Source organism: Haliotis rufescens, unplaced genomic scaffold (assembly GCF_023055435.1).
Source record: "Haliotis rufescens isolate VD_foot unplaced genomic scaffold, xgHalRufe1.0.p SCAF_15, whole genome shotgun sequence".
NCBI lineage: Eukaryota > Metazoa > Mollusca > Gastropoda > Lepetellida > Haliotidae > Haliotis > Haliotis rufescens.
In genome coordinates this window covers 13,711,850-13,735,941 of record NW_025963835.1, presented here as the reverse complement: position 1 = coordinate 13,735,941, position 24,092 = coordinate 13,711,850, and the positions used below count along the sequence as shown (strand labels likewise).

The following is a 24,092-nucleotide window of genomic DNA, read 5'->3' as shown; positions in this document are numbered from 1 at the left end:
ACATTTAATCTTTTGTAATGTGGCAATATGACTGTAGAATAAATATTTCTCCGGACGAACTCTGACACTCGGGATAAGATTTATTGCAACGTTTCGTGTGTTACAGGGTTTCGTGTGGAAGCAACCTGTTTGATCCGGCCGATCATGCATCGCTGTCAGCGTGGCCACAGACATACCTTTATTGTTCCTGTTCCCCGCATCCTCAATCTACTACACTCACTGGGGCAGTAAATTGCACTGCAGCTATTCATAAGGTGTGTAACACCCTTCCGGGTTTCACAGAAGTGTTCCCGACGTCGTGCACTATAACTGAGAGACGCCGGAGAAGATCTGCAGGTGTTCAGTTGGAATCACCAATCAGATTACGTCGGGTAAGAAAATATTTTATACAAGTATCTGGTTTATGTTTGATGGTGGCAAAATAATTAAAACGAATTCTTTGCTGTCATGTCTACTACTCATAGTTTGCTAATCTGTTGAAAATGGTTGACAAAATTGCGTGAAGACATGTTTAATGAACAAAAGTACGTTGTCATGTGCAACACAATGCCAACAAACAACATGTGACGAATAATCAGTCTCATGACCCATCAGTATCTGGTCAAAACTGAAAAAAATCAAGTAAATAAACTCTCAGAATCGCGTAAGCGACCCACGTGATGCGAACACAGCCTATTTGGATGGATGTGAAGACTGTTCCACTCTTTGGTAAGAGCATTGCCGAGTTGCCGAAAGGACAAGGCGTCGTGAGAGGGTCATCTGCAGCTCGTTCCACACGTGTTCGATTGGGCTGGACAACGGTCTCCTGCTCTGAGTAGGCATCCGCAGAGTCATGTCTGAGTGTAGTGGCAGTCGCGAAGTTATGACATCTTGCTGCAATTGTTGTGTTGTGGAATGCTGTCAACCACCTGCTTGTCAATGGATAGCTGATCCAAGCGTCTGATATCTATTCCGTGCCCTGCTGATCACACTTTGGCTGACACCAAAGACGTGATGTTGTGATGATTCAGTTTCAAGAATGCTTAGCATCAGCCTAACTCTTCGGTCGCCAGACAAAATCTTATTACCAAATCGTTAGTGCTCTCGTATAATAATGTGCAACGATTCTGACTCATCTTGCCCATGACTGCATGCCTCTGTCCGTCCATCATGAAATCGACCGATTCCGTGGTCTAGTGGACAGAGCGTTTGCCGGAGAACGGAATGTCTGGGGATCGATCCCCAGCCGCGTCATACCAAAAGACGTTAAAAGATGGTACTTGTTGTAAACTTTGCTTTAAATTTAAGCTCGGTATTAAGGAGCTAAAATAATAACTGGTCTCTGAGTCTGAGTAGGGTATTCATGTTAAACTGCGGCATGCTATCTCTCGTTCATTAAAACGTTTCTAAAATAAATATTTGTCTGAGATGATATCTATAAAGTGACATTGACTTTACATGGAGATAAAGAAAGATTAAAACATAACAAAAGGATATTCAAAACGATTTTTTGGGATTGTTGTACCAAATCTCTCTCGACCATATGTTTTGCACAGGAAGTTGGGAGGGTGTGGCCAAACAGCTGGACAGAGGTCAAGGCAAGGACTTTGTGTGAGAAGGTTTTTCAGGAATCGCGATCAGTACAAGTGTGCAAGAATGTGAAAGGCGTTGACATCAGCGGAAGCATTGAAAACTGTATCCTGGACATTCAGGTATTACACATACATATTGAAACAGACATGAAGGTATTTCAAACAGAAGTAGACATTCAGGTAATGCACATACAAATCAAAGAAGACATTGAGGAATTCTACATAAACATTGAAATGATTATTCGGGTATTGCACACTGGAGTGGACATTGAGGCTGGCACATAAATATTGCAGTAGAAAATCAGTTATTGCAAATACATATTGCAGTAGACAATCAGATATTGCACATACATATTGCAGTAGACAATCAGGTAATGCACATATATATTGCAGCAGACAATCAGGTATTGCACATACATAATTGCATTAGACAATCAGGTATTGCACATACATATTGCAGTAGAGAATCAGATATTGCACATACATACTGCAGTAGACAATCAGGTATTGCACATACATATTGCAGTAGACAATCAGATAGTGCACATACATATTGCATTAGACAATCAGATATTGCACATGTATATTGCAGTAGACAATCAGATATTGCACATGTATATTCCAGTAGACAATCAGATATTGCACATACATATTGCAGTAGACAATCAGATATTGCACATACATATTGCAATAGACAATCAGATATTGCACATACATATTGCAATAGACATTCAGATATTGCACATACATATTGCAGTAAACAAGCAGATATTGCACATACATATTGCATTAGACGATCAGGTATTGCACGTACATATTGAAACACACATTCAGGTATTGCACATTCATATATTGCAGTAGACTATTAGGTATTGCACATGTATATTGCAGTAGACATTCAGGTATTGCACATACATATTGGAGTAGACAATCAGGTATTGCACATACATATTGCAGTAGACATTCAGGTATTGCACATACATATTGCAGTAGACATTCAGGTATTGCACATACATATTGCATTAGACAATCAGGTATTGCACGTACATATTGAAACACACATTCAGGTATTGCACATTCATATATTGCAGTAGACTATTAGGTATTGCACATACATATTGCAGTAGACATTCAGGTATTGCACATACATATTGCAGTAGAGAATCAGGTATTACACATACATATTGGAGTAGACAATCAGGTATTGCACATAAATATTGCAGTAGACAATCAGGTATTACACATACATATAGGAGTAGACAATCAGATATTGCACATACATATTGCAGTAGACAATCAGGTATTGCACATGTATATTCCAGTAGACAATCAGATATTGCAAATACATATTGCAGTAGACAATCAGATATTGCACATACATATTGCAGTAGACAATCAGATATTGCACATACATATTGCAGTAGACAATCAGATATTGCACATACATATTGCATTAGACAATCAGTTTTTGCACATTGAAATGAATAAGTATTGCATCCGGTAGTCGACAATCAGGAATTGCATATTGATATGAACATTGCGGTAATGCACATACATATTGCAGTAGACAATGAGGTATTGCACATACATATTGCAGCAGACAATCAGATATTGCACATACATTTTGCAGTAGACAATCAGATATTGCACATACATATTGCAGTAGACAATCAGATATTGCACATACATATTGCATTAGACAATCAGGTATTGCACATTGAAATGAATAAGTATTGCATCCGGTAGTCGACAATCAGGAATTGCATATTGATACGAACATTGCGGTAATTCACATACATATTGCAGTAGACAATCAGGTATTGCACATACATATTGCAGCAGACAATCAGGCATTGCACATAAATTTATTGCAGTAGACAATCAGGTATTGCACATACCTTTTGCATTAGACATTCAGGTATTGCACATAGATATTGCAGTAGACATTCAGGTATTGCACATACATATTGCAGTAGACAGTCATGTATTGCACATACATATTGCAGTAGATAATCAGATATTGCACATGTATATTGCAGTAGACAATCAGATATTGCACATACATATTGCAGTAGAAAATCAGATATTGCAAATACATATGGCAGTAGACAATCAGATAGTGCACATACATATTGCAGTAGACAATCAGATATTGCACATGTATATTCCAGTAGACAATCATATATTGCACATGTATATTCCAGTAGACAATCAGATATTGCACATGTATATTCCAGTAGACAATCAGATATTGCAAATACATATTGCAGTAGACAATCAGATATTGCACATACATATTGCAGTAGACAATCAGATATTGCACATACATATTGCAGTAGAAAATCAGATATTGCAAATACACATTGCAGTAGACAATCAGATAGTGCACATACATATTGCAGTAGACAATCAGATATTGCACATGTATATTCCAGTAGACAATCAGATATTGCACATGTATATTCCAGTAGACAATCAGATATTGCACATACATATTCCAGTAGACATTCAGGTATTGCACATACATATTGCAGTAGACAATCAGGTATTGCACATACATATTGCAGTAGACAATCAGATATTGCACATGTATATTCCAGTAGACAATCAGATATTGCACATGTATATTCCAGTAGACAATCAGATATTGCACATACATATTCCAGTAGACATTCAGGTATTGCACATACATATTGCAGTAGACAATCAGGTATTGCACTTACATATTGCATTAGACAATCAGGTATTGCACATATATATTGCATTAGACAATCAGATGTTGCACATACCCATTGCAGTAGACAATCAGGTATTGCAAATACATATTGCAGTAGACAATCAGATATTGCACATACATATTGCAGTAGACATTCAGGTATTGCACATACATATTGCAGTAGACAGTCGTGTATTGCACATATATATTGCAGTAGATAATCAGATATTGCACATGTATATTGCAGTAGACAATCAGATATTGCACATACATATTGCAGTAGAGTATCAGATATTGCAAATACATATTGCAGTAGACAATCAGATATTGCACATACATATTGCAGTAGACAGTCAGATATTGCACATACATATTGCAGTAGACAATCAGATATTGCACATACATATTGCATTAGACAACCAGTTTTTGCACATTGAAATGAATAAGCATTGCATCCGGTAGTCGACAATCAGGAATTGCATATTGATATGAACATTGCGGTAATGCACATACATATTGCAGTAGACAATGAGGTATTGCACATACATATTGCAGCAGACAATCAGATATTGCACATACATTTTGCAGTAGACAATCAGATATTGCACATACATATTGCAGTAGACAATCAGATATTGCACATACATATTGCATTAGACAATCAGGTATTGCACATTGAAATGAATAAGTATTGCATCCGGTAGTCGACAATCAGGAATTGCATATTGATACGAACATTGCGGTAATTCACATACATATTGCAGAAGACAATCAGGCATTTCACATACATATATTGCAGTAGACAATCAGGTATTGCACATACATATTGCATTAGACATTCAGGTATTGCACATAGATATTGCAGTAGACATTCAGGTATTGCACATACATATTGCAGTAGACAATCAGGTATTACACATACATATTGGAGTAGACAATCAGGTATTGCACATACATATTGCAGTAGACAATCAGGTATTGCACATGTATATTCCAGTAGACAATCAGATATTGCAAATACATATTGCAGTAGACAATCAGATATTGCACATACATATTGCAGTAGACAATCAGGTATTGCACGTACATATTGAAACACACATTCAGGTATTGCACATTCATATATTGCAGTAGACTATTAGGTATTGCACATACATATTGCAGTAGACATTCAGGTATTGCACATACATATTGCAGTAGAGAATCAGGTATTACACATACATATTGGAGTAGACAATCAGGTATTGCACATAAATATTGCAGTAGACAATCAGGTATTACACATACATATAGGAGTAGACAATCAGATATTGCACATACATATTGCAGTAGACAATCAGATATTGCACATACATATTGCAGTAGACAATCAGTTTTTGCACATTGAAATGAATAAGTATTGCATCCGGTAGTCGACAATCAGGAATTGCATATTGATATGAACATTGCGGTAATGCACATACATATTGCAGTAGACAATGAGGTATTGCACATACATATTGCAGCAGACAATCAGATATTGCACATACATTTTGCAGTAGACAATCAGATATTGCACATACATATTGCAGTAGACAATCAGATATTGCACATACATATTGCATTAGACAATCAGGTATTGCACATTGAAATGAATAAGTATTGCATCCGGTAGTCGACAATCAGGAATTGCATATTGATACGAACATTGCGGTAATTCACATACATATTGCAGTAGACAATCAGGTATTGCACATACATATTGCAGCAGACAATCAGGCATTGCACATAAATTTATTGCAGTAGACAATCAGGTATTGCACATACCTTTTGCATTAGACATTCAGGTATTGCACATAGATATTGCAGTAGACATTCAGGTATTGCACATACATATTGCAGTAGACAGTCATGTATTGCACATACATATTGCAGTAGATAATCAGATATTGCACATGTATATTGCAGTAGACAATCAGATATTGCACATACATATTGCAGTAGAAAATCAGATATTGCAAATACATATGGCAGTAGACAATCAGATAGTGCACATACATATTGCAGTAGACAATCAGATATTGCACATGTATATTCCAGTAGACAATCATATATTGCACATGTATATTCCAGTAGACAATCAGATATTGCACATGTATATTCCAGTAGACAATCAGATATTGCAAATACATATTGCAGTAGACAATCAGATATTGCACATACATATTGCAGTAGACAATCAGATATTGCACATACATATTGCAGTAGAAAATCAGATATTGCAAATACACATTGCAGTAGACAATCAGATAGTGCACATACATATTGCAGTAGACAATCAGATATTGCACATGTATATTCCAGTAGACAATCAGATATTGCACATGTATATTCCAGTAGACAATCAGATATTGCACATACATATTCCAGTAGACATTCAGGTATTGCACATACATATTGCAGTAGACAATCAGGTATTGCACATACATATTGCAGTAGACAATCAGATATTGCACATGTATATTCCAGTAGACAATCAGATATTGCACATGTATATTCCAGTAGACAATCAGATATTGCACATACATATTCCAGTAGACATTCAGGTATTGCACATACATATTGCAGTAGACAATCAGGTATTGCACTTACATATTGCATTAGACAATCAGGTATTGCACATATATATTGCATTAGACAATCAGATGTTGCACATACCCATTGCAGTAGACAATCAGGTATTGCAAATACATATTGCAGTAGACAATCAGATATTGCACATACATATTGCAGTAGACATTCAGGTATTGCACATACATATTGCAGTAGACAGTCGTGTATTGCACATATATATTGCAGTAGATAATCAGATATTGCACATGTATATTGCAGTAGACAATCAGATATTGCACATACATATTGCAGTAGAGTATCAGATATTGCAAATACATATTGCAGTAGACAATCAGATATTGCACATACATATTGCAGTAGACAGTCAGATATTGCACATACATATTGCAGTAGACAATCAGATATTGCACATACATATTGCATTAGACAACCAGTTTTTGCACATTGAAATGAATAAGCATTGCATCCGGTAGTCGACAATCAGGAATTGCATATTGATATGAACATTGCGGTAATGCACATACATATTGCAGTAGACAATGAGGTATTGCACATACATATTGCAGCAGACAATCAGATATTGCACATACATTTTGCAGTAGACAATCAGATATTGCACATACATATTGCAGTAGACAATCAGATATTGCACATACATATTGCATTAGACAATCAGGTATTGCACATTGAAATGAATAAGTATTGCATCCGGTAGTCGACAATCAGGAATTGCATATTGATACGAACATTGCGGTAATTCACATACATATTGCAGTAGACAATCAGGCATTTCACATACATATATTGCAGTAGACAATCAGGTATTGCACATACATATTGCATTAGACATTCAGGTATTGCACATAGATATTGCAGTAGACATTCAGGTATTGCACATACATATTGCAGTAGACAATCAGGTATTACACATACATATTGGAGTAGACAATCAGGTATTGCACATACATATTGCAGTAGACAATCAGGTATTGCACATGTATATTCCAGTAGACAATCAGATATTGCAAATACATATTGCAGTAGACAATCAGATATTGCACATACATATTGCAGTAGACAATCAGATATTGCACATACATATTGCAGTAGAAAATCAGATATTGCAAATACATATTGCAGTAGACAATCAGATATTGCACATACATATTGCAGTAGACAATCAGATATTGCACATGTATATTCCAGTAGACAATCAGATATTGCACATGTATATTCCAGTAGACAATCAGATATTGCACATACATATTGCAGTAGACATTCAAGTATTGCACATACATATTGCAGTAGACAAGCAGGTATTGCACATACATATTGCAGTAGACAATCAGGTATTGCACATATATATTGCATTAGACAATCAGGTATTGCACATACCCATTGCAGTAGACATTCAGGTATTGCACATACATATTGCATTAGACAATCAGGTATTGCACATTGAAATGAATAAGTATTGCATCCGGTAGTCGACAATCAGGAATTGCATATTGATATGAACATTGCGGTAATGCACATACATATTGCAGTAAACATTTAGGTATTGCATCCAGAAGCAGACATAACGGAATTGCACATGACAGTGGACATTCAGGTATTACATATATGGCAGTAGAAATTCATGTATTGCGCATGGAAGTGGACATTAGGATATTACACATAGGAGAAGACATAAAGATAATGCACACTGAAGTTGAATTTACAGTACTGCATATAGATGCAGACATGGAGGTATGACACATAGAAGCAAACAGTCATGTATTGCATATAGTAGGCAATAATGTTTTGCACACAGAAGTAGACATTAAGGTATTGCACATAGAAGTAGGCACTAATCTATTGCACATAGAAGTAGACATTAAGGTATTGCACATAGAAGTAGGCACTAATCTATTGCACATAGAAGTAGACATTCAGGTATTGCACATAGAAGTAGGCAATAAAGTATTGCACGTACATGTAGAAGTAGACATTAAGGTAATGCACATAGAAGAAGGCAATAATGTCTTGCACATAGAAGTAGACATTGATGTATTGCACATAGAAGTTGGCAATACTGTATTGCACATAGAAGTAGATATTCAGGTATTGCACATAGAAGTAGACATTGATGTATTGCACATAGAAGTTGGCAATAATGTATTCCACATAGAAGTAGACATTCAGGTATTGCACATAGACGTTGGCAATAATGTATTGCACATAGAAGTAGACATTTAGGTATTGCACATAGAAGTAGGCAATAAAGTCTTGCACATAGAAGTAGGCAATAATGTATTGTACACAGAAGTAGACATTCGGGTATTGCACATAGAAGTAGGCAATAATGTATTGCACATAGAAGTAGACATTCAGGTATTGCACATAGAAGTAGGCAATAATGTATTGCACATAGAAGTAGACATTTAGGTATTGCACATAAAAGTAGGCAAAAAGGTATAAGACTAAGAAGTAGAGATGCATGTATTGCACACAGAAGTAGACACATGTATTGCATATCGAAGTGTGTACACTGATGTATTGGTTTAATGTTTAACGATTCAAAGAACGAGAGGTTCTACTGTCAAAATCCAGGCAACATATTATTTTGTGTGGATAAACTTTTGCTTTAATATATAACGTCAGGAAATGTTTGTCCATTATGTATCATGTGAGAACAGATTAAGATGTTGAGTTCTTTCAAAGTTGACAGGCACCACAGACTTTTTTCGATTCTCTGTCGACACGGTGAGAGACAAATGTCTACACGAGGTGTTGGTTGACCCTGCACTCTGGGTGAAAAGTGGGGAGAATAACACGTCAGCCTATGACATCGTTGTCGCCGAGGCTTGTCTGAACGACTGCAGCGGAAAAGGAACATGTACAAGTGGTAGGACTTCTAGAATTGTAAATAAAATATACTCTCAAAGAAAGTAGGGGATACTTGGATAGTTAGTTTCTAGTAATAGTTGAATGATACTTGTGACACATTTCAACCGGAAGTGAAGTATGTGGATGTTATTACCGCCAACAAGCTTGAAGGAAGACAGTGGTAAGATGGGAAATTTCAAAGTTGACGTTTTCGGATCAGTTGTGCGTAAAGTCGCCATTATTTGTCAAACATTCTTTCACTCGACGAGGGAGTTTGTGATTTGAGGGAGTCTGTTGTTCCACTCCTGTTGCTGCTCCTGGCCAGCTCGATTTCATAGAACCTGTTTCGGATCAATCGATCCTGTACTCTTTTTGTTGACCTGGGACACAGTGAATAGGGTCGAACGTCAACAAATTCTCCGATGGTCAAACACAGACGTGTGTACATTAACCTTAAACTCGTAATTCAGAATTACGGATTATCAGTCCCTCGTGAATTAATCCTGGTCCCTCGCCAAAGCTGCATTCACTAGAAATGATTTTAGTTACCTCCCCTTCAATTTTAACAGGTGCTTGTATATGCCAACCCAACTATGGCGGCTCTGACTGTTCTGTTGACCTCACAACACCCCCACGATTGGCTGATTCGGATACCGTTGAAACATGCGATATGTCACGTGATGCATGTGGCGTTGTTCCCGTGAAAGGCGAGACGTTTATCGAAGGTGTTTCAAGATGTTTGGTTGAAGAGATTAGGGTAAATATAGTATATACTATTAACGTGATTTTATCATCTTGAAGCTACTCCAGGCGTTAACAATACACCACTATCGGGCCAAAATATGTTTTTTTTACTTTAATTAATGCTTCGTGAGTGGTAATAAGCAACAAACATAATTCGCAACTAGAAGTGGTTAATGTGCTGGTGAAGTATGGTTTATTCATTAGCTATATTAGTCTTAATTGATACTAAATGAAACGTACACTTTATATAATTTTTAATGTCGGCTTTCAGGTCAGAAAATCTGGACAAGACATCGTTGGATCAAACGTACACATGGCAACCGTGGTCGACATCGGCCATGCGCAGTGCAAAATCGCTACCTATGACAACACCGAACTTGAGGACGTCGAGTGCCTGCGTACCTACCGGATATCCGTTTCCAACAATGCCTGTAGCTATGGTAGCAGCGTGGGCCTGATTGTGTTTAACAGTACATGTATGCTAACTAATGGTGGCCGGGAAACAAAGTTAAACAGGAGAGTGAAGGTATATTAATATGAATTTAAATTTACAATTAAGAGCTTGCTATTCCACATCAGGGTCCATACTGCCTCGACAGAAAGACGTTTTTTCCTCATGGGGCAATTCAATCTGGAAACAAATAGCTGCATGGATTGTTTGTGTGGGAAATTTTAATAAAAAACTCACTTAAGAGTTCGCCTACAATTGAACTTTTCTTAAACTGCAGTCGACATATTTCTGAAGTAGAATATTGGAAAGTTGTCCCTTTTGTCATAAGGTCTTGAGGATATTTTCTTGTCACTCTTATGGCGTAACGGATTCTATGAGGTTTTCATGATGTTTGCTGCTCCAGATCTCAGGATATTGTCATACAAGGCGACTAGATGCATGGGTTAGTCGGGCACAGTGACGGCGGCGTGGTCGATTACTTAAAGTATCAATGTCCAGTACATACACCGCCGTCATATAGCTTGAATATTGATGAGTGTGGCGTAAAAAAACAAAGTATACCATGCTGGTTATTCACAGTGACAATGGGAATTGCGCGGAGTTCAAGATAAGGTTATTCGCAATGTCTGATTTAGTTATATCTGAAGTTGGGAGTACTTGAGACTCAGGAAGCTTGTTATTCCACACCAGGATCCATACTGTCTGGACAGCAGAGGGTCGTGTGTTCCTCATGGGTCGATTCATTCTGGAAACAACTGTCTGGTGTGTGAGGTGTCCGCCAACAAGGGCACATGGAAAACTAGAAAAGGTAAAGTACTATTTGCATTCAGTACATAAGATGTAATCTGGAGGCCCTTTCATATGAGGTCGAGATCCTCATCCCTATGCTAATCCATACAATATAGGCGACATAGTCCCTTCCCTAATCATCAACACGAAGGAAAAAAGAAAGCTGTATATAATTATACGTATTTTTACGATTCCGACTAGATCATAAGTATGCCTGCATGAATCACTATCAAATAGTGATAAAAAACCAGGTGCTCGTGAATACGTGGCACCCGTCGCAAACACATGCAGAGGCAAATCACATGTTCACCTGTACAAATACGCAAACATATGGTACAAGTTAAAAAAGGGAACTGCATCAAGAACTAATTTGTCACACGAATGAGCGTTCAATTTGGAAATGTCTACCATAAAACCTTTTGAAAGCTTTGTTTCCCTGATAAAAAAAACACACTTTTCGGGCAAGGGTCGTACATGTTTGACGCGCTTTAAAATTTACTTCGAAAAAGCATGCTCGATTGTGCCTCAGAGGTTGTGAAATGTTTGTTATTGATTATGGTTTGTTGTCCTATGTTTTTGTGTCTATATCAGATGTTTCAACTACATTGGTATAATTATTTAAAATCAACCCGTGGGTTTCCGGGGAAGAACAAAGTCCCCATGGGCATATGTTGTCGTAAAAGGCCTGATTGTGTACAATTTGTGAACTTGCCATTGTGTGACTGCCATTGTACTCCAATGCCCTATTTTGCTCAAACCTTCAACTACTTGTTTGTCTGGTCAAGATTTGATGAGGCTGAAATACAACAGTCATTCACTCTTTCGCCTCACTAAACAAGTGTAATTATGTAATAATTTATGTTTCAGATAGGAGATGCCTGTTATCCCATGAACCACGCATGGATTTTACCAATCCGGATTAATTGCGATCGCTTACCAAACAGTTACAATCAAGTGATGGTAAGCTGTACTCTTGACACTCAAGACACTGATTCTTATTATTTACAAAATCGAAAACTTTGGTTGATAAATAGAAACTCGCCATCGTGCCTTTTGACCTCTGAGGTTTCAACTTTAATCGATAAATAAAATATGTCATCCGTCAAAAAGTGTAACATTTGCGAAATCCCCGCAGAAATCCTCAGGCCCATGAATCTGTTACACTTGTACAAATTATAAAAAAACAACTTTGGGTGATAAATAGAATCTCACGCTTGTGTCTTATGACATGGCAAGCCTCAGAGGTCTCGACGGGTGTCTATATATAAGATATCAAAAGTCCCGTGAGGTCCTCTGATCAACTGTAACTTTAAGTGTGCATAAATGATATCTCCGTCCATCTGTTAAACCGTTTTACAGTCTACCATGATATTGATGAGTGCTTGATTCTGATTGGTTAAAAAGAGGTTTCCTTTTTGCTACGGAAACCCCTTTCAAATATATAAAGCCTTTTCACAAAATACGTGCGCATGAATACATAGAAAGCCTACATATCGATTCATAAAAAAATGGCTGCCCATCGATCACCCCCATATAAACTGTAAAACGAATCTTTATTTCCTCTAATAGACGCTGGATCTCTAATACCAGCCAGGTCTCTAATACAAGCCTAGTCAAGGGCTCTCGCGAAATTAATAGACGGCGTAGCATCAAATAGAGGAAATACGGTAGTTTGATATCGGATGTTTGGGGCGTTCTAGGCCGCAAACCTGACTGCTTCGATGATGACATTAAAAGATTTAACGAAGGCATATCTTTTGCATACAAATGAAATGTTTATGAAACTGTCAGAAAAATGTTCTATGGTGACCAGAATCTGAACAATGTAAGCTATTTCCTCATTGAAACAACCGACAATGAAAGTAAAATATAACATTATAAAAATTGTTTGAAAAAACTTTATTCATGACAACATGTTGTTGACAAACCTTTTTGTGATCGATATTCGTTGCCATCTCCGTCAACCACCACCGTTAGAATTTGGGAGGAGGGGATTTGAAAGTCCATCAGAAAACACTCCCCTTCGAAAGTCCACGAAAACAATGTCCAACTGAATTGTCATCTTTTCAAACTTGATGAAATTCATTTCAGAACACGCATAATTAAGAAAATCATACACGACCAACTATTTCTGGGCCACAAATGTCTAGGTTCTGTTACTATCATGCTTTGAATCCGTGAAATCTTGAAATAGATCTAGATAGGTCACACCATGCAGATTCCTCGTTTCAAAATACCCGACTCGTCTGCAGCCTAAAAAGCGGTCATACTCAGTTATATTGGTAATCATATGGGTGTGCCAGCAGGCTCGATCAATCCCAGATAATCTCCAGGTTATGTCGAATCACATCATAGATCGGGGTTGTCATCTTGCTTCATTCTATAACTTGTTATGGAGAATGTAAACACAAGATTGTCAGCCATTGACAGCTTCGAGGTGCGAGTAACCGTGATGTAGGTCAAGTTCTGCCACAAGTCCGGGGTGGAGAGGCATTTAATTTGATTTTTTTATTGTTTACTGGGGGTAACTGCTACTAACATTCACATGTTAAATGTATCATAGAACGTTAATTCATAAAGTTTGATGTAGAAATATATTCGTTTAGCATGTTAAAACCTTTTTCTATAACCTGTCACCCCTACAATAGATATGATGGCATGTTCAATTTCCAAGAAATAACCTCTCACCCAAAATTCCGAGAAATGAGAGTCAGTCCACGGTGTACAACAGTGTACAACAATTTAGTAGAAATTACAACATCTGTCTTTGGACTAAGTTTGTCAACTTATTTTGAAAACCTATGTGTTTTGAACACTAATTATGAACTATTCACGACTACTTATCTCCTAATTGGCGACATCGCTGCAGAAACCCTCGGGCCTATGAATCGGAAAGAAATATATTCGTTTAGCATGTTAAAACCTTTTTCTATAACCTGTCACCCCTACAATAGATATGATGGCATGTTCAATTTCCAAGAAATAACCTCTCACCCAAAATTCCGAGAAATGAGAGTCAGTCCACGGTGTACAACAGTGTACAACAATTTAGTAGAAATTACAACATCTGTCTTTGGACTAAGTTTGTCAACTTATTTTGAAAACCTATGTGTTTTGAACACTAATTATGAACTATTCACGACTACTTATCTCCTAATTGGCGACATCGCTGCAGAAACCCTCGGGCCTATGAATCGGAAACAACTTTACGACATGACATATGACGCCTTTGAATTTTGACCTACAAAACCTGTAATTCTTCACATTCTTGTTTGCTCTTTAATAATAACATCATATATATTCAAAACAGAAAGCAGGTGCGCTGCACCGCCAAGTAGCTATGTTATAAAAATAAGATTATATTCATATTGACAGCAGAAATAATATCACACATATTTGTATTTTTCATGTCATTTCTTTCTGTTACAGAGGGGAACGATGATACGAGGGATTTATGAACACATAGACACTGCTGTGTTGCTTTCTGTCCCTGCACTTTCTGTCGAATGATTTCGTAATGTACATACATACGATATATAAAACATATTTAAAAGATACACTGGACATTGTTAGTTTAGCAAAGGTTTCTTATGGTAATACAAATAGATTTTATTTACAAATCTCTGAAATGTGACTAATATAGATAATTTGATAAATAAAGGCATTAGAAAACCAATTCAATAATCATCAAAAATTTCAACTAAAACAGTCCTCTATACGGTTAAACATCAATATTTGATCGTGATTTGTAAACACATGTTTATGAAAATGACTATTTTTTAGATATAGTTTGTCGCTTGTACTTTTTTTCACACTTATGTCCACCAAGGAAGTCTTATTTTCTTAAATGTAATGTAAATGATCGATGTTGTACATTTGCTGTCTTTTTGTATTTCTGACAATGTAGTGTCATGTATACTTTAATTGAATCATGACTGTAGAAGTCACAGTTCTGCATTTTCTAAACTAATATTATGCGTAACATTCTTCTAAAATCCTAGCCACAATGACAGAAAATAGTACACACGAGCTTGTAATGAGAACTTCAGTTGTGAATGTGCAGTTGCCAAGTTGACTGTTTTAATGAAATGTCGTCATTGTGCATGGAAACCGAGTAGAATCTTTCAAATTCCTGGCGGAATGATATATATTCAGTGTATATCTTAATGACCTTCTTATTTCTGCTTTCTCATATATACATGCTTAAACAATATATTCAGTGTATATCATAAAAGCTTTTTTACTCTTTTTTCATATTCATGGTAGAAAGATGTATGCTCACACAATTGGCTATTGTCTTTCTTACCCGTAATCAAATTTACTGCAAACGTCACAGGTGAACCCATCCAAAACCACCTTCGAAATGTCTCGCGGCTGTAACTCAAATCGAATGTATTCCTACGCAACAGTAATCAAACGACCTTAAATAAAAAAAAGATACCTCGCTATAACAATTCCAATTGAATACCTTTTATCATTAACACTTATACAAAAACAACACTCAAAGCGTAAGAACTGTGTTGTTGTTTTTAATTAATACATTAACTTCAACATATGCAAGTTAACAAATTAATAAGTCAACATCGGTGAAAATGTCAGTTGAAGGGGGTCACACGTGTTGTTGTAACGTCACAGCAGCTCAGTAACCAATTGTAAATGTTTCGAATGTGAACCTATTGATTACAACCAAGTGATGCCAGACAAGTATACCGCCACTGGATGATTATTTATCAAGTTGCAGTCATTTGTTCGGAATCAGATTCAAGAATTATGCGACGTTACATTCCATATCTGCAAGTGGGTGGTTGACTGAAAACAATGAACGAATATAAAGTGTAGTACCGGCGACGAATGAAAAGCCGAGTTACATATATGGAAAATACTGTAATTACATAACATTTAATACCCTATCTCCAGCTTTCCTTATGGGTAAGAAATCATAAAAGCATATTTACATCTGTATTTTAATTTTTGTATTCTGTGTCTTATATAGTTGATGATCTTACTAAAATAAACCTGTTGTGCACTGAGCTAGACTTTGTGTTTTGAATTCGGACTGTTACTTCAGAATTCAGCTGATTTACAATGACCGGTCAAACTTTCAAAACCTATTCAATTTACAATGTTGCTGAATGTTGAACTATTATTTAAATTTAGTTGTTCGTCTCATGTTTGCCAAATAGTCCTCATATTTATGCAGCAGTATTTGTGTTACGTGTTTGTGTTTGCAGACTGCAGATATACATACCCAGTGCTCCTGTCGTACATGGATGAACCATATTTGACTGACACTTTATGTGACGGAAAATGTACATGTATAGTTGAACACTTGTTGCCAACGAAAGGTTGGAGATGTCGATGCTCTCGCCCGGCAGTGAGGTCACGAATTGTTTTAATTGAGCCATTTTCTAAACATACCCAACTGAATCAGGATGTAGGCCATGACACGAAGGATGACCTTTCTGGTACAACGTTTTCATACTTTGTTTATGGGACGGTCCCAACGTACGTCAATGTTCCCTATTCAGAACAAATACAACATCGCTGTTAGTTGTATGCGCGTCATGAAAGTCTACCCCCTTTCTCTTGTAATGGAGGTGAGATAAACGTGCGCCAATTTGCTCTGTGTTCTGTGTTTTAACTCCATGGTCTCTACTAGCGTGGTGGCAGAGACAAAGAACGCAAATATACTCGGTAGTTCTAAATCAAATTGTGACCAGGCTTTCACATATGAATGATCAATCACCTGAGGACAAATTTATCAGTCGAGTAACGGGATCACAATCTTGCCGATGCAAGGGAGTTAACTGACTGTAAAAGTCATGTCCTCAAACAACATCTTTTCATTCTTTTAATCAATGTACTCAAGTTTATTGCTACAATCTATATGCACTTGGTGTACATTGTGTGTGAGGCAGTCAGTGTGAAACTATTCTTCGATTAACTTGATCAGATCGTCTTGACTAGGCGCCACTATGCAAATGTAAGTGATACAAGAGTTGGAATCTGATAGGAGGGAGCTCGAGGAAGTAGGGACATAGCTCGTAATATGCCGCAACACTAGTGTTTGATGCTGCCGTAACATGCCGCAATGGCTACCACTCACAGAGCCCAAAGCAGTGGCATCCCACTCGACATGGGACACTTCTAAGATTTGTGTACTTTCCACTGGGCGTGGTGATTCTCTAGTTGATAAGGGTTACAACTTTCAAGGGCTCAGTGAAGCTTTCAAAACATTTGATAAAAATATGTGGAGGACATTTCCAAATTTGACGCATCAGTCACACAAATTATGTACAAAAATTACCTATTTTGACGTACTCCAGATGTTTCTGCATTTTTTTCGTATGAATAATTGACTTGTCTTTTCGTTGTTTGTGACTGTTGGGGCAGGATACGTATATCTGAGAACACCTGACATCATCCCAATTTCATAGCGATTCCTAAACGCATGCTTATCGCACAATGGGCTCATTGAAAGGGTTTGTAGCTTTTATTTACGTTGCAGGCAATCTCTTGCTGCAATTCTAATTCTTCAAAGGAAAACTCGTTTGTCAGACGAGAAAACTCTTTATATATATATCTGCCGCAGCACATGTTATGTTATAGAACATTATGTAGCTGAAACATTACAACTTTACAGTTATCCTTCTTTAAGTTTCAGTTAAAGGATGCATAGCTGGTTATTGCACACGCTGTAACCTCGCGGAACAGTCCAAATAATTCCCATACACCCAAAATTCCCGTATACACCACTATAACAACAGTTACGCCATTATCACCTACTATACAATGATTATATGTGCTTTGTTATTAGAAACTGTGGACAGGGTGATTCCCCTTAACTTCCTAGACTGAAATAACAATTTACATTTACCGTGACTGCAAACATTGTGCTTCAAACAATTTCGTTCAAAGTACGAAGCTTTGAATAAATCTGGATGTTCACTGAATCTCACACCAACAATACATGTATACAGGATGCCCCATGAATACACTGCGTTGCTAAATTCAACTTTTTTATCATACGATTGGACAAAACCGTGTTCTGTAAGACGTTACTATTTTGTATTCGATAAACTATATATGTCATGCTGTAACACGAAAATCGTCCAGCGCACAATTCATCCTCCACTTATGATAATGCAAACATTTGTTTAGATACAAACAATTCGTTCTTTTAGAGTGAGGTTTGATTCACCTACAGCAAACTGCCATTTTATCGACCAACATGTCATCGGCGTTGTTCATTACTGTCCAAAATACAGAATACGACTGACTGTTTGAAACAAAACAAAATCAAAATGTGTCCTATTTGTACATGTGCCACAGTGTGATACACCTTTTTCTTAAAACATTCCTTACATTTCATTTAATCTATTTTATGCTGAAACTTTAGTTCGTGTCAACTATAATGTGTTATAATTTCATACTTCAAAGTTTCCACTGTTTCTTTCATGCTGATTGGCTGAAGGGGTAGTCACGTGATCTGATATTTGGAGTTCACACATCTGTGAACGGACAGGAAAAGTTCACATGATGTAAACAATATTTTTATGAAATTGATCGTGGGAACTTTTGCCGGAACTACTTTCCGGGGTTTTCCCGAATTCTCAATCGATGTTTCTTGCCTTTCGTCTGAGGCATTCCCTGAGACGTTGAAACACAGGCCCCAGGCTTTCAAGATGTTCTTCACAGGTGCATTACATAAGCCGAACGGCATCCGATTAAACTCATAAAAACCAAGTGGCCCAAAGGTGAATGTTGTGCGCTGTTTGTGTTCTTCTTGGAGTTCAACTTGATGGTAACTGGACTTCATATCAAGGACAGAAATATATGCCGCCGAGACAATCCAACATCTCTTCAACTCGAGGAAGCGCATACGAGTCCTTCAACGAACGGTTATTCAGCTGGCGATAGTCCATGCACAAGGACAACGTTGGATGACCATGGGCAATGTGACTCCCTTATCACTCCAGCTGACAACAGTTGTTGAAGGTGGCTATGAACTTCTTCATACATGGCAGGTGGTATTCGTCTATGGCGTTATTTAAATGGAATGTCGTTGGTTAAGTCGATGCGCTGTCTTGCAGCGGAAGTCCCAAGTCATCATCTCCTTTGGAAAATATGTCCTTGAACTTGAGAATGACTCCAAGTCCTAAGTCCAGTTCCTCTTGAGATATGCTCTTCCGCTCTACATCAACTTGTTCAAGCAAGCGCTTCTCATCTTCTGACTCCAATGGCATCAGTCCTTTAAATGTGATGGGTTGAAGCTCGCATAGCAGTGCTCCTAACCGTACAACAACTGTCTGGGTAGTGACGTTGGCTATATGCACATAAATGTCACCAGGGTGCTCACAGTTGTAGTCTACAATGGAGGGAGGAATGTCAAGGTCACTTGGAATCGCAGCGTTCTCAGTCGGCTTGATCAGTGCGCATACTTTAGGAAAGTTGACATTCTTCACTACATGGCCTCTGATGACGACTTGACTGTTGGCAGAAATAATTTCCTTTCCAACTTCTGCACTCTTGACTGGTTTCCATCCATTCCTGATAAGTTACTTCTTCCTCAACACCATACTGCCGAACGTCAAGTAGCAGGGCGTATACAATGCAAACTTCTATAGAAACTTGACACCATGTGTGTTCTTGAATCCTTCCAGTAGGTGACATAAGATATCGGTCCCAAGTAACGCTGGCACTTGATAATTATACTGGGTGTCAGTCGATACCAGAAACAAACAAGAAACCAGTTTGGCTGGTGCTATGCCCGATGTTTCCAACTTGACATCCACATATCCTGTATAAGGTAGCGACTCTCCTCCAGCATATTCGATATCCAAAATGTTATCAGGTCGCTCCAAAGGTACATGCTTTAAGTAGGAATCATAGAAGGTCTGCGATAATATAGACACTGTAGCTCCTGTGTCTAGAAGTGCTCTTGCCTTTACCCCTTCCATATTTATGTCCACTTCGTTAACGTTACCAACAAGTTCATCCGGGATTCCTCTTTTCCTATATCTGGGGCGCTTGTACAAACCTCCAGGCGGCCCCTGCCCATAGGCCTGAGCGACGTTAAACCTCTTCCATGTCTAGAATGGTCCAGTCTAACTGTGCAAGTGTGATGAGTATGTTCGACCAGTCCACATCTCCAACAGGTTGGCCCCATTCCCCTCTGTGGTCTGTACTCTTGTCTTGAGCGTGTCCATATGAGGCTTGGTGACCAGCTGATCCTTCATTCTATGGTGGCCTGTAGGAATCGCAGCTAGCGTGGCCTTGATCCTCACTTGATGCTGTCTGTTTCAGCTAGGGCGTCCACTTGATGGCCTTGACCTCTGATCCGTGGCAGGATAGGGAATATCTTGCTCTGGTGCACTTGCTATCTCATCTCAGCAACTCCAGGAGTTCCACACAGACTCCTGTGCATTGGCACTCTTTGCTGTTCCTTCTGACTTTGTCTTAGCAGATGGGACTGGGCTCAACTGGTCGATTCCTATCTCCCGGAGAGCATATAACAGGTCATCAAAGTTATTGATGGTATCAAACTTGGGTCCTGAGATGTTCCTGAGGTCTGACTTGAGTCCTGTCCAAAGCATACTCCTAAGCATCTCATCAGAATCCTCATTGCTGGTCGGCTTATCCTTCAGGGCATGGGAAAGAAGTTCCTCTAAACGACAAGCCCACTGTAACACATCCTCCTCTGAGTGCTATTAACCTGTGCCATCCTTGACTCCCTCCTCTCAACAACTCCAAAAACAATACTGAGATTCCTTAGCAGGGATGAAATACTGGTCCCAGGCCTCATGAAGCCTCTCCCTTCAAGAATCCTTGAGTGCCTGTTCCTTAATAATATCCTGTGTATAAGATGAAGATTCCAAAAGCCCATCAACACGATACCTCCAGACATCATAAAGTGTGTCCTTCCCAGTCCTGTCTCCACTGAATGGGGGAATTCTAGGAAACCTATAATGATTCATAGCACTACGGAAGCTCCATTTCACATTTATAACCTCATCTGCTAAAAATTGAAAATAAAAAATGGTCAATTTAGAGCTTCACTTACAAAAAGTTCCATTGAGTGAATACAAAAATAGATATATGGTTACATGGTGTGACGTGTTTATACTAACTTCAGCTAAGGTAATCAGTCAAGTCCGTCTGTCAGAAAGAGAGACAACACAAGCTACTAATACCCTCATAATAACTAGAGTTTAACACCTAATTATTGATAAGCTTAAACTTAGTCACTTTTATTACACAGTCACACAAACTCACATCAAGCAAACAGGCATAGCAAGGTAATATAACAAAGTACAGTAACTAAGGCATGACATGATAGATAAAGTAATATAGTGATCACCAACTAGTAGTGTACCCTTTATGACTAAGGTAACTTACTAAACTCTAAACTAACTAAGATATGTCAAATTCTATTTCACATGTGAAAAACTAATAGCTAAATTCAATCACAACTTAATTATGAACGCAACTAAGAAGACATGATTACGTTTAATTTACAGAATACAAATACTTATAGTTAATGAAATAGTATCACATCTTGTCTAACAATGACAAGATAATCCAAAATATCCCTCTTAAGTTACATATTATCAGACAAATTTAACACAATATAATTAGCTTACGGGTATATTACTGGTGATTTACAAATATAGAAGCAAGTAAAACTACCCCATGACAAATATGCAGTGATCACATGATCACGAGACAGATACAACAAAGTGACCCAAAGTCACTGGAAGCTGACGTACAAGGTCAGACGCGTACACGGCCGCGATTACAAAGTGTCACAGTACAAGTAGAGCTCAACTATGTACTATTAACGAGTACGTGAGGACAGCTGATATCTCACTGATGTGACACTCACTCTCCTCTTTAGTCAGTTTTCCTCACTGGGGGCTCCGTTTTGCAGCAGGTTAGGGTGGTGCAAATCTCACAAGTAAGACCACCGCCTGTTGGGGGTGAGTTGTGACCAAGGAGCCACAATCTGATCGAAGTAATAATTAGGAGATAAACCTACTGTGTTTTGAAATTTGATGTAGTCCCACTGTAGAATAGATACCTCTTTATTATAATTTTGAACCGAGCGCTCGGTTCAAAATTATAATAAAGAGGTATCTATTCTACAGTGGGACTACATCAAATTTCAAAACACAGTAGGTTTATCTCCATTCTACCATGACGGCAACAACGCTTTGAAAACGGCGCTCTCTTGCAACGCGTAATAACACAGGTGCACAGGTCCGTGATCTTAGAACATTCCGAAAAGTGGTCACAGGTAGTTATATATGTAACAAATATTACTAAAGTTCAAGATTAAAAAACACCAAAGTCGTGAGTAGTTCAAAATAAGTGTTCAAAACACATAGTTTTTCAAACGAAGTTGACAAATAACACTCCTAACTTAATCCAAAGAGAGATGTTTTAATTTCTTTCAAACTGTTGCACACTATTGAACACTGTGGACTGGCTGTCGTTTCTCGGAAATTTGTGAGAGCGGTCATTTCTTGGAAATCGAACATGCCATCATTTCTATTGTAGGGGTGACGTGTAATAGAAAAAGGTTTTAAAATGCTAAACGAATATATTTCTACAGCAAACTTTATGAATTAACATTCTAATACACATTTAACATGTCTAAGAGTTATTAGTTAGATAGCAATTACCCCCAGTAAACAATAATAACATCAAAGTAAATGCCTCTCCACCCCGAACTTGGATGTGGCAGAACTTGACCTAAATCACGGTTACTCACACCTCACAGCTGTCAATGGCTGACAATCATGTGTTTACATTGACTTGATCTAGTTAAAAGAAGCAAGATGACAACCCCGATCTATGATGTGGTTCAACATTTACCTGTAGATTTACTGGGATTGATCGAGCCTGCTGGTACATCCATATGATTACCAATGGAACTGAGTATGACTGAACAGCCGCTGTTTAGGCTGCAGACGAGCCGGATATTTTGAAACGAGGAATCTGCATGGTGTGACCTGTCAATTTCAAGATTTCACGGATCCAAAGCCAAATAGTGACAGAACTTAGACATTTCTGGTCCAGAAATAGTACGTCGTGTATAATTTTCATAATTGTGCGTGTTCTGAAATGGATTTCATCAAGTTTGATAAGCTGTCACTTCAGTTGGGACATTGTTTTCGTGGACTTTCGAAAGGGAGTGTTTTCTGATGCACTTTCAAATCCCCTCCTGCCAAATTCTAACGGTGGTGGTTGACGGAGATGGTAATGGATATCGATCAGAAAAAGGTTTGTAAACACCATGTTGTCATGAATAAAATGTCTTCAAACACATTTTCTTATG

At 37.9% G+C, this 24,092-nt stretch overlaps 1 protein-coding gene and 1 long non-coding RNA gene across 2 annotated transcripts; both read left to right on the top strand.

The window, feature by feature from the left end:
• The first annotated feature begins 659 nt into the window (after positions 1–659).
• LOC124118061 (von Willebrand factor D and EGF domain-containing protein-like) lies at positions 660–11,047 on the top strand. The gene is made up of 5 exons (XM_046480112.2): positions 660–746; positions 1,536–1,691; positions 9,604–9,787; positions 10,338–10,525; positions 10,784–11,047. Exons 1-5 carry the CDS (start codon positions 660–662, stop codon positions 11,045–11,047), a joined length of 879 nt encoding a protein of 292 aa, XP_046336068.2.
• A 637-nt stretch (positions 11,048–11,684) lies between these two features.
• On the top strand, positions 11,685–16,692 carry LOC124118064. The gene is made up of 3 exons (XR_006858429.2): positions 11,685–11,771; positions 12,620–12,712; positions 15,182–16,692. It is a non-coding gene; the product is annotated as an uncharacterized LOC124118064 (long non-coding RNA).
• Positions 16,693–24,092: the final 7,400 nt, after the last annotated feature.